This window comes from Nerophis ophidion, linkage group LG04, assembly GCF_033978795.1.
Source record: "Nerophis ophidion isolate RoL-2023_Sa linkage group LG04, RoL_Noph_v1.0, whole genome shotgun sequence".
Lineage (NCBI taxonomy): Eukaryota > Metazoa > Chordata > Actinopteri > Syngnathiformes > Syngnathidae > Nerophis > Nerophis ophidion.
This window is the reverse complement of record NC_084614.1, coordinates 80305983-80318943: the sequence shown is the minus strand read 5'-3', so window position 1 is coordinate 80318943 and position 12961 is coordinate 80305983. Positions and strand designations below refer to the sequence as shown.

At 44.6% G+C, this 12961-nt stretch overlaps 1 protein-coding gene across 1 annotated transcript in view; it reads right to left on the bottom strand.

Annotated features, from left to right (window-relative positions):
* Positions 1 to 2260: 2260 nt before the first annotated feature.
* The window catches only part of LOC133552005 (protein-tyrosine sulfotransferase 1-like), a 25034-nt gene continuing 14333 nt past the window's right edge, over positions 2261 to 12961 (bottom strand). Inside the window, exons 3-6 of the mRNA XM_061899234.1 lie at positions 10612 to 10770; positions 10300 to 10553; positions 4851 to 5043; positions 2261 to 4775 (exon numbers count right to left, since the gene is read on the bottom strand). Coding sequence (XP_061755218.1) covers positions 4740 to 4775; positions 4851 to 5043; positions 10300 to 10553; positions 10612 to 10770 — 642 coding nt within the window. The 3' untranslated portion in view covers positions 2261 to 4739. The remainder of the gene's footprint in view (positions 4776 to 4850; positions 5044 to 10299; positions 10554 to 10611; positions 10771 to 12961) is intronic.

Here is a 12961-nt window from a genome sequence, read left to right as displayed (position 1 = left end):
TGTATTAATGGCACTTGTTTGAACTCGTTATCTGTATAAAAGACACCTGTCCACAGCCTCAAACAGTCAGACTCCAAACTCCACTACGGCCAAGACCAAAGAGCTGTCAAAGGACACCAGGAAAAGAATTGTAGACCTGCACCAGACTGGGAAGAGTGAATCTACAATAGGCAAGCAGCTCGGTGTGAAAAAAATCAACTGTGGGAGCAATTATCAGAAAATGGAAGACATACAAGACCACTGTAGAAGCATTTAAGTCTCACCTTAAAACTCATCTGTATACTCTAGCCTTTAAATAGACCTCCTTTTTAGACCAGTTGATCTGCTGCTTCTTTTCTTTCTCCTATGTCCCCCCCCTCCCTTGTGGAGGGGGTCCGGTCCAATAACCATGGATGAAGTACTGGCTGTCCAGAGTCGAGACCCAGGATGAACCGCTCGCCTGTATCGATTGGGGACATCTCTACGCTGCTGACCCGCCTCCGCTTGAGATGGTTTCCTGTGGACGGGACTCTCGCTGCTGTCTTGGATCCGCTTTGAACTGAACTCTCGCGGCTGTGTTGGAGCCACTATGGATTGAACTTTCACAGTATCATGTTAGACCCGCTCGACATCCATTGCTTTCGGTCTCCTAGAGGGGGGGGGGGTTGCCCACATCTGAGGTCCTCTCCAAGGTTTCTCATAGTCAGCATTGTCACTGGCGTCCCACTGGATGTGAATTCTCCCTGCCCACTGGGTGTGAGTTTTCCTTACCCTTTTGTGGGTTCTTCCAAGGATGTTGTAGTCGTAATGATTTGGGCTATATAAATAAACATTGATTGATGATTGATTGATTATGTTTATTTACAATGTTGTATTGCATGAATGTATTTCTGATGTTGTTGATGGACAGTAGGGTATGTTGATTGACAGTATGATGCACAGTTGCACTACAGCCCTACACTAAAGAGTAAAGATGAGACATCTTCCAGGTTGTCTCCTTTGCTTTCATTTGAGTTACTTTACCTTATAACATCTGCATGACGTGAAATTATTATTGCTAATGTAAAAAAAAAAAAAAAAAAAAGTAAACTTTCCGAGTGCTGCCTTGGAGCCCTTTTGTGTCCCCACCAATCTCAAAATCAAACCTACTCCCTTGGAATGACCTGCAGAGAGCTGGGACCAAACTAACAAAGGTTACCATCAGTAACACACTACGCAGACAGGGAATCAAATCCTGCAGTGCCGGATGTGTCCCCCTGCTTAAGCCAGTGCATGTCCAAGCCCGTCTGAGGTTTGCCAGAGAGCACATGGATGATACAGCAGAGGATTGGGAGAATGTCATGTGGTCAGATGAAACCAAAATATTACTTTTTGGTATAAACTCAACACGTCGTGTTTGTAGGAAGAAGAACACTGAGTTGCATCCCAAGAACACCATACCTACTGTGAAGCATGGGGATGGAAAAAACATGCTTTGGGGTTGTTTTTCGGCTAAGGGGACAGGACGATTGATCCGTGTTAAGGAAAGAATGAATGAGATTTTGAGCCAAAACCTCCTTCCATCAGTGAGAGCTTTGAATGGTTGACCAAATACTTATTTTACACCATAATTTACAAATAAATTCTTTAAAATTCCTACAATGTGAATTCCTGGATTTTTTTTTCACATTCCGTCTCTCACAGTTGAAGTGTACCTATGATGAAAATTACAGACCTCCGTCATCATTTTAAGTGGGAGAACTTGCACAATCGCTGGCTGACTAAATACTTTTTTGCCCCACTGTAGATATTGGGTGTCACTATGTAAAGCGCTTTGAGTCACTAGAGAAAAGCGCTATGTAAATATAATTCACTTCACTTTTTTTTAAGTTTATTATATACTTCAAGTTATTACAGTATGTCTCTATATACTTTTTTTTTTTAATTGTTATAAAATTTTGGTCAATGGGAGCTTATTTCAATTTCTTGCACACACTTGTTATTTCATATGTTGGCCAGAGGGGGAGCCCTTTTAAAAGTGACACACAGTCAATTTGAAAAACTCCGCCTTTTTGGGACCACCTTATAACCATAGCTCGGTTGGTAGAGCGGCCATGCCGGCAACTTGAGGGTTCCAGGTTCGATCCCCGCTTCCGCCATCCTCATCACTGCCATTGTGTCCTTGGGCAAGACACTTTACCCACCTGCTCCCAGTGCCACCCACACTGGTTTAAATGGAACTTAGATATTGGGTGTCACTATGTAAAGCGCTTTGAGTCACTAGAGAAAAGCGCTATGTAAATATAATTCACTTCACCTTTTTTTAAGTTTATTATATACTTCAAGTTATTACAGTATGTCTCTATATACTTTTTTTTAAATTGTTATAAAATTTTGGTCAATGGGGGCGCATTTCAATTTCTTGCACACACTTGTTATTTCATATGTTGGCCAGAGGGGGAGCCCTTTTAAAAGTGACACACAGTCAATTTGAAAAATTCCGCCTTTTCGGGACCACCTTATAACCATAGCTCGGTTGGTAGAGCGGCCATGCCGGCAACTTGAGGGTTCCAGGTTCGATCCCCGCTTCCGCCATCCTCATCACTGCCATTGTGTCCTTGGGCAAGACACTTTACCCACCTGCTCCCAGTGCCACCCACACTGGTTTAAATGGAACTTAGATATTGGGTGTCACTATGTAAAGCGCTTTGAGTCACTAGAGAAAAGCGCTATGTAAATATAATTCACTTCACCTTTTTTTAAGTTTATTATATACTTCAAGTTATTACAGTATGTCTCTATATACTTTTTTTTTAAATTGTTAAAAATTTTGGTCAATGGGGGCGCATTTCAATTTCTTGCACACACTTGTTATTTCATATGTTGGCCAGAGGGGGAGCCCTTTTAAAACTGACACAGTCAATTTGAAAAATTCCGCCTTTTTAGGACCACCTTATAACCATAGCTCGGTTGGTAGAGCGGCCATGCCGGCAACTTGAGGGTTCCAGGTTCGATCCCCGCTTCCGCCATCCTCATCACTGCCATTGTGTCCTTGGGCAAGACACTTTACCCACCTGCTCCCAGTGCCACCCACACTGGTTTAAATGGAACTTAGATATTGGGTGTCACTATGTAAAGCGCTTTGAGTCACTAGAGAAAAGCGCTATGTAAATATAATTCACTTCACCTTTTTTTAAGTTTATTATATACTTCAAGTTATTACAGTATGTCTCTATATACTTTTTTAAAAATTGTTATAAAATTTTGGTCAATGGGGGCGCATTTCAATTTCTTGCACACACTTGTTATTTCATATGTTGGCCAGAGGGGGAGCCCTTTTAAAAGTGACAGTCAATTTGAAAAATTCCGCCTTTTTGGGACCACCTTATAACCATAGCTCGGTTGGTAGAGCGGCCATGCCAGCAACTTGAGGGTTCCAGGTTCGATCCCCGCTTCCGCCATCCTCATCACTGCCGTTGTGTCCTTGGGCAAGACACTTTACCCACCTGCTCCCAGTGCCACCCACACTGGTGTAAATGGAACTTAGATATTGGGTTTCACTATGTAAAGCGCTTTGAGTCACTAGAGAAAAGCGCTATGTAAATATAATTCACTTCACCTTTTTTAAAGTTTATTATATACTTCAAGTTATTACAGTATGTCTCTATGTACTTTTTTTTAAATTGTTATAAAATTTTGGTCAATGGGGGCGCATTTCAATTTCTTGCACACACTTGTTATTTCATATGTTGGCCAGAGGGGGAGCCCTTTTTAAACTGACACACAGTCAATTTGAAAAATTCCGCCTTTTTGGGACCACCTTATAACCATAGCTCGGTTGGTAGAGTGGCCATGCCAGCAACTTGAGGGTTCCAGGTTCGATCCCCGCTTCCGCCATCCTCATCACTGCCATTGTGTCCTTGGGCAAGACACTTTACCCACCTGCTCCCAGTGCCACCCACACTGGTTTAAATGTAACTTAAATATTGGGTTTCACTATGTTAAGCGCTTTGAGTCACTAGAGAAAAGCGCTATATAAATATAATTCACTTCACTTCACACTGGACCTACATGAATGTTCCGTAGTTTGCGCCCTGGTTCTGTTTCGCGTCACTTGGTGCGTTTGCTACGAGACACCGCGTGTTCGGTCCACTGGGGCGAGCGCTCTTGATGTTCCTGGCAGCCGTGCGGGAATTGAACACGCGGGTGACTTGATCCTTGATGCCCGACGGGAATTAGCGACGTCGCTAAGGGATGCGTTTGTGTGTGTGTGCTCATGCTGGTGGTTGCCATGGTGACACTTTACGACGCAGTGGTCCCTGAACCTGTTCGTTTACGTCATTCCGCCATCAGGTAACACGCCGCCCACGCCCTTAAGTTCCCTAGTTTCTTCTGTCACGTGAGGCCTCCCTGATTCCGCAATGATGCAGAATGACTGACAGCATCCGTAACCATGGCGATGAGCCGTAACAGCAGTTTAATGAAGCTGACCTTAATGCTAGACGACATGTCAGCGTGCGCCACTAGAGGGCGCCTGCTGCGGAGCGCCATAATAATTTATTAAGAAAATAGTCAGAAATCTTAAAAGTCCGTGAGAACTCGACTTTCACATTCTTGGCGAGGTGAGGAGGGGGCGGGGTCACATGTCACCACCTGGTCCATACTGGCGTTCCGTCCAGACGCTGACGACCGCAAAACTAACCAAAAAAAAACAAACATGGCGGCGAGGCACTGCACAGGAAGTCCGCCTTTAAGGTGCGTAGACAAAATAAAAATGTGTCCTAAGCGGGTCGAGGAGGTTCTGTTGCTTTCCAAGTCTGAGGAGAGAAGGTCAGGAGGGTGAACTACACGCTTGAAGGACTTCCTTTCAGCAGGCGGACGACAACACGTACCGGCATGCGATTGGACAGCGGCGGCGACTTGGCATAGTCGGGCGGGTTGGCACGCGGGTTGTAGCCCAGGCGGGCCAACATGGGGGCGATCTCGGCCATGTGGTCTACCACCTCATCGGGGATGTGACCCACCCACTTGACCAGGGCGTCCGTGTTGACCGGCTTCACCACCTGGTCCGTGGAGCGCTCCACCCTGCAGAGAAAGGTCGGTCAGTCGGCACACTTCCGCACTTTGAGTGCGTCAAAATGCAGTCGACTGTCGGCGTGTGGAAGTCAAAATAGTAAGAGTCATCTTGGTTAAGTAGCAGAAAGGGAAGTTGTAATATATCGGAGAGGATGAATGATGACAACGTCCTAACAGTACAGTAGCTTGAAGGTTAGTAAACAGTACAAAAGTAGAGATATCCAATAATGGCTTTGTTGCACTTATTTGGAACATCCCACAGGTGTGAAGGCTAATTGGGAACAGGTGGGTGCCATGATTGGGTATAAAAACAGCTCCCCATAAAATGCCCAGTCTTTCACAAGAAAGGATGAGGCGAGGTACACCCCTTTGTCCACAACTGCGTGAGCAAATAGTCAAACAGTTTAAGAACAACGTTTCTCAAAGTGCAATTGCAAGAAATTTAGGGATTTCAACATCTACGCTCCATAATATCATCAAAAGGTTCAGAGAATCTGGAGAAATCACTCCACGTAAGCGGCATGGCCGGAAACCAACATTGAATGACCGTGACCTTCGATACCTCAGACGGCACTGTATCAAAAACCGACATCAATCTCTAAAGGATATCACCACATGGGTTCAGGAACACTTCAGAAAACCACTGTCACTAAATAGTTTGTCGCTACATCTGTAAGTGCAAGTTAAAGCTCTACTATGCAAAGCGAAAGCCATTTATCAACAACATCCAGAAACGCCGCCGGCTTCTCTGGGCCCAAGATCATCTAAGATGGACTGATACAAAGTGGAAAAGTGTCCACATTTCAAATTGTTTTTGGAAATATTCGACATTGTGTCATCCGGACCAAAGGGGAAGCGAACCATCCTGACTGTTATCGACGCAAAGTTCAAAAGCCAGCATGTGTGATAGTATGGGGGTGCATTAGAGCCCAAGGCATGGGTAACTTACACATCTGTGAAGGCACCAATAATGCTGAAAGGTACATACAGGTTTTGGAACAACATATGCTGCCACCTAAGCACCGATATTTTCCAACTATTAATTAGAGTTAGTGTTTCAAGGGGTTCTGGGTCTTTGTTCTGTTGTGTTTATGTTGTGTTACGGTGCGGATGTTCTCCCGAAATGTGTTTGTCATTCTTGCTTGGTGTGGGTTCACAGTGTGGCGCATATTTGTAACAGTGAAGTGAAGTGAATTATATTTATATAGCGCTTTTTCTCAAGTGACTCAATGCGCTTTACATGGAGAAACCCAATATCTAAGTCACATTTAAACCAGTGTGGGTGGCACTGGGAGCAGGTGGGTAAAGTGTCTTGCCCAAGGACACAACAGTAGTGACTAGGATGGTGGAAGCGGGGATCGAACCTGCAACCCTCAAGTTGCTGGCACGGCCACTCTACCAACTGAGCTATACCGGCCGGTTTGTATGTTTTCAGTATTCAGTGTTTTATCGGTTATAGTTAATATTGTAAATCCTACATTCTTTATTTTCATGTACATTCTGGATGTCTCATTTTCGTAAAAATTTTTTTTAATTCCATTCCGTATTTTAAGGCGGTCGGTCATAGCGTTTTTAGCTTTCAATCAGATATTATTGTGAGGTTTTGTTCCTAAAAATAGACATACCGACCCCCAGACACATTTATTTCAAGTCAAAATAATTGCCCAGGTCTGATGTCCGCTAACTTTTTGCAACTCAACGCCAAAAAAACGGAAATGCTGATTATCGGTCCTGCTAGACACCGAACTCTATTTAATAATACAACTCTAACACCTCAGTAGAAGCATTTAAGTCTCACCTTAAAACTCATTTGTATACTCTAGCCTTTAAATAGACTCCCTTTTTAGACCAGTTGATCTGCCGTTTCTTTTCTTTTTCTTCTATGTCCCACTCTCCCTTGTGGAGGGGGTCCGGTCCGATCCGGTGGCCATGTACTGCTTGCCTGTGTATCGGCTGGGGACATCTCTGCGCTGCTGATCCGCCTCCGCTTGGGATGGTTTCCTGCTGGCTCCGCTGTGAACGGGACTCTCGCTGCTGTGTTGGATCCGCTTTGGACTGGACTCTCGCGACTGTGTTGGATCCATTATGGATTGAACTTTCACAGTATCATGTTAGACCCGCTCGACATCCATTGCTTTCCTCCTCTCCAAGGTTCTCATAGTCATTATTGTCACCGACGTCCCACTGGGTGTGAGTTTTCCTTGCCCTTATGTGGGCCTACCGAGGATGTCGTTGTGGTTTGTGCAGCCCTTTGAGACACTAGTGATTTAGGGCTATATAAGTAAACATTGATTGATTGATTGATTGATTGATTTACCATCTACCTCCGATTAAATCACGGACACGCACTTCATATTGTCTTCGAAGTGTAAAAACCTTCACTAAAATATGGACTTTTGTCGAGGCTGGAAACTAATATTCATATTTTACATTTTTTCTTATGGAGAAATTTGCTTAACTAGACGAACTTTTCCATTTACGAACCGATTAAGTTCGTAAATCGAGTTTCCACTGTACGTAATAAACTTATTGAAGTATGTGAGTGGCCGTGCCAGCAACCTGAGGGTTCCTGGTTTGATCCCCAGCTTTTACCCACCTCGTCACGACCGTTGTGTCCTTGAGCAAGACACTTCACCCTTGCTCCTGATGGGTCGAGGTTCGGGCCTTGCGTGGCAGCTCCCGCCATCAGTGTGTGTGAACGTGGAAATAGTGTCAAAGCGCTTTGAGTACCTCGAAGGTTAAAAAGCGTTATATAAATATAACCAATTTACCATGAATTGATTAAGATGAAAAACTTATTGGGGTGTTACCATTTAGTGGTCAATTTTTCCGGAATATGTACTGAACTGTGCAATCTACTAATAAAAGTTTCAATCAACCAAACCATTTAACCCAGAGGTCACCAACGTAAGGACCAGATGAGTGGCCCGCTGGCCTGTTCTAAAAATAGCTCAAATAGCAGCACTTACCAGTGAACTGCCTCTATTTTTTAAATTGTATTTATTTACTAGCAAGCTGGTCTCGCTTTGCTCAACATTTTTAATTCTAAGAGAGACAAAACTCAAATAGAATTTGAAAATCCAAGAAAATATTTTAAAGATTTGGTCTTCACTTGTTTAAATAAATTCATTTATATTTTAACTTTGCTTCCTATAACTTTCAGAAAGAAAATTTTAGAGAAAAAATACAACCTTAAAAATCATTTTAGGATTTTTAATCACATATACATTTTTACCTTTTAAATTCCTTCCTCTTCTTTCCTGACAATTTAATCAATGTTCAAGTAAATGTATTTGTTTTATTGTCAAGAATTTTAATTTAATTCTTCATTTTAGCTTCTGTTTTTTTGACGAAGAATATTTGTGAAATATTTCTTCAAACTTATTATGATTAAAATAAAATAAAAAATATTCTGGCAAATCTAGAAAAATCTGTAGAATAAAATTTAAGTCTTTTGAATTTCTTTTAAAATTTTTGTTCTGGAAAATCTAGAAGAAATAATGATTTGTCTTTGTTAAAAATATAGTTCTGTCCTATTTGTTATATATTCTAACAAAATGCAGATTGGATTTTAACCTATTTAAAACATGTCATCAAAATTCTAAAATTAATCTTAATCAGGAAAAATTACTAATGATGTTCCATAAATTCTATTTTAAATTTTTTCAAAAAGATTCCAATTAGCTATTTTTTCTTTTCATTTTTTTTCGGTTGAATTTTGAATTTTAATGCGTCGAAATTGAAGATAAACTATGTTTCAAAATTTTATTTTAATTTTTTCCCCCGTTTTCTCCTCTTTTAAGAGTTTTTTTCATCATTTATTCTCTACAAAAAACCTTCCGTAAAAGGAAAAAAAATGTACGACGGAATGATCGACAGAAAAACCCATTTTATATATAGATAGATTTATTTATTTATTAAAGGTAAATTGAGCAAATTGGCTATTTCTGGCAATTTATTTAAGTGTGTATCAAACTGGTAGCCCTTTGCATTAATCAGTACCCAAAAAGTAGCTCTTGGTTTCAAAAAGGTTGGTGACCCCTGATTTAAATCAACTTGTTGGACACAGGAAGTGAACGTGCGTGTGTGTGTGTGTGTGCGTGCGTGCGTGCGTGCGTGCGTGCGTCCGTGCGTCCGTGCGTGCGTGCGTGCGTCCGTCCGTCCGTCCGTGCGTGCGTGCGTGCGTGCGTGCGTGCGTGCGTGCGTGCGTGCGTGCGTGCGTGCGTCCGTGCGTGCGTGCGTGCGTGCGTCCGTCCGTCCGTCCGTCCGTCCGTCCGTCCGTCCGTCCGTCCGTCCGTCCGTCCGTCCGTCCGTGCGTGCGTGCGTGCGTGCGTGCGTGCGTGCGTCCGTGCGTCCGTGCGTGCGTCCGTCCGTCCGTCCGTCCGTCCGTCCGTCCGTCCGTCCGTCCGTCCGTCCGTCCGTCCGTCCGTCCGTCCGTCCGTCCGTCCGTCCGTCCGTGCGTGCGTGCGTGCGTGCGTGCGTGCGTGCGTGCGTGCGTGCGTGCGTGCGTGCGTACACACCCAAGCAGTAGCTCTTGGTTTCAAAAAGGTTGGTGACCCCTGATCTAACCCATATAAATTAAGTGGAGTCTGTTTGTTTAAGTACACTTAGGAGTTATTGGACCTGAATCAGAATGTGAGTGGAAACAGACAGGAGCAGAATGTTCTAGATTCGGTGGATCGGATTCTTCTTGTAGTCTAAAGCCGGAATACTTGAATAAGTTTGCTGTACTTAGTTCCTGGTTACAGTACAACGTGGTGCCCTTCCAAATCTGAACATATTTAAATATTTTAATAACTTGTTACTACTTCTTCTCTCGGCTGGTAGAGCGGCCGTGCCAGCAACTTGAGGGTTGCAGGTTCGATTCCCGCTTCCGCCATCCTAGTCACTGCCGTTGTGTCCTTGGGCAAGTCACTTTACCCACCTGCTCCCAGTGCCACCCACACTGGTTTAAATGTAACTTAGGTCGGGTTTCACTATGTAAAGCGCTTTGAGTCACTAGAGAAAAGCGCTATATAAATATAATTCACTTCACTTCTTCTTACTAACTGTGACCTGAGATAGCCCCTCCCACTCCTCTACAGAGCAAACACAGCGACTTTTGAGGGCCTTTTTGACCGTTTGAGTGTTAATTCCTGTGAGAACTGAAGCATTGAGGAGTGGACTATATTGTCTTTGTCTCTGGAATTCTGCACTCGCGGACAAAGACTAACCAAGCACCCAGTCGTGATTTAAGTCCAGAGACGGACAGCGTCCCACACTCACTTGGACAAAGACACGCCTCCGGCCTTGCCGATCAGTTCCTCGTGGTGCAGGACGGCCGAGTCCCACTGGAGTTCCAGGAACTGCAGCAGCTTCCTCATCTCCTGCTCGGGGTGGAGGACCAGGTGCTCGTAGCGCACGGGCAGACATCGGTCCTCGCCGGCCGCCACGCACTGGTTGAACATGGTCTCCACCGCGCTGCTCCACTTGGTCAGACAGTCGCGGTGGTTGTTGAGGTCGAAGCCCGAGATGGTGACCTGGGGGGACGGCGGGTCAGTCGGGGCATTAACGCCGCTATGGCAACCGGGGCCGCACCTTACGCGAGATGACCGAGTGAACGGAGGCTCGTCCGTCTCGCACCATCAAAACAAACTTGCTCTTCGGGAAGATGTGGGCCAGGTAGGTCAGCGACTTCAAGGCGAACGGGTCCTTGTTGCAGAGACGAGGAGCGGGTTCCCCGTGACCCACGATCACCTGCAACGACAGCGAGGCGACGTCAGACATAGACGTTTTTGGGACGTACAAACCCTGTTTCCATATGAGTTGGGAAATTGCGTTTGATGTAAATATAAACGGAATACAATACAAAGACAACATATTTGATGTCCAAAATGATAAACTTTTTTTTTTGCAAATAATCATCCATCCATCCATCTTCTTCCGCTTATCCGAGGTCGGGTCGCGGGGGCAGCAGCCTAAGCAGGGAAGCCCAGACTTCCCTCTCCCCAGCCACTTCGTCTAGCTCTTCCCGGGGGATCCCGAGGCGTTCCCAGGCCAGCCGAAAGACATAGTCTTCCCAACGTGTCCTGGGTCTTCCCCGTGGCCTCCTACCAGTTGGACGTGCCCTAAACAGCTCCCTAGGGAGGCGTTCGGGTGGCATCCTGACCAGATACCCGAACCTCACCCTATCTCTAAGGGAGAGACCTGGAAACTCATTTGGGCCGCTTGTACCCGTGATCTTATCCTTTCGGTCATGACCCAAAGCTCATGACCATAGGTGAGGATGGGAACGTAGATCGACCGGTAAATTGAGAGCTTTGCCTTCCGGCTCAGCTCCTTCTTCACCACAACGGATCGGTACAACGTCCGCATTACTGAAGACGCCGCACCGATCCGCCTGTCGATCTCACGATCCACTCTTCCCTCACTCGTGAACAAGACTCCTAGGTACTTGAACTCCTCCACTTGGGGCAGGGTCTCCTCCCCAACCCGGAGATGGCATTCCACCCTTTTCCGGGCGAGAACCATGGACTCGGACTTGGAGGTGCTGATTCTCATTCCGGTCGCTTCACACTCGGCAAATAATCATTAACTTTAGAATTTTGATGCCAGCAACATGTGACAAAACAGTTGGGAAAGGTGGCGATAAATACTGATAAAGTTAAGGAATGCTCATCAAACACTTATTAGGAACATCCCACAGGTGTGCAGGCTAATTGGGAACAGGTGGGTGCCATGATTGGGTATAAAAACAGCTTCCCAACAAATGCTCAGTCTTTCACAAGAAAGGATGGGGCGAGGTACACCCCTTTGTCCACAACTGCGTGAGCAAATAGTCAAACAGTTTAAGAACAACGTTTCTCAAAGTGCAATTGCAAGAAATTTAGGGATTTCAACATCTACGCTCCATAATATCATCAAAAGGTTCAGAGAATCTGGAGAAATCACTCCACGTAAGCAGCATGGCCGGAAACCAACATTGAATGACCGTGACCTTCGATACCTCAGACGGCACTGTATCAAAAACCGACATCAATCTCTAAAGGATATCATCACATGGGCTCAGGAACATTTCAGAAAACCACTGTCACTAAATACAGTTGGTCGCTACATCTGTACGTGCACGTTAAAGCTCTACTATGCAAAGCGAAAGCCATTTATCAACAACATCCAGAAACGTCGCCGGGCTTCTCTGAGCCTGAGATCATCTAAGATGGACTGATACAAAGTGGAAAAGTGTCCACATTTCAAATTGTTTTTGGAAATATTCGACATTGTGTCATCCGGACCAAAGGGGAAGCGAACCATCCTGACTGTTATCGACGCAAAGTTCAAAAGCCAGCATCTGTGATAGTATGGGGGTGCATTAGTGCCCAAGGCATGGGTAACTTACACATCTGTGAAGGCACCATTAATGCTGAAAGGTACATACAGGTTTTGGAACAACGTATGCTGCCACCTAAGCGCTGTCTTTTTCATGGACGCCCCTGCTTATTTCAGCAAGACAATGCCAAGCCACATTAAGCATGTGTTACAACAGCGTGGCTTCGTAAAAAAAAGAGTGCGGGTACTTTTCTGGCCCGCCTGCAGTCCTGACCTGTCTCCCATCAAAAATGTGTGGCGCATTATGAAGCGTAAAATACGACAGCGGAGACCCCGGACTGTTGAAGGACTGAAGCTCTACATAAAACAAGAATGGGAAAGAATTCCACTTTCAAAGCTTCAACAATCAGTTTCCTCAGTTCCCAAACATTAATTGAGTGTTGTTAAAAGAAAAGGTGATGTAACACAGTGGTGAACATGCCCTTTCCCAACTACTTTGGCATGTGTTGCAGCCATGAAATTCTAAGTTAATTATTATTGGCAAAAAAAATTAAGTTTTTGAGTTTGAACATCAAATATCTTGTCTTTGTAGCATATTCAACTGAATATGGGTTGAAAATGA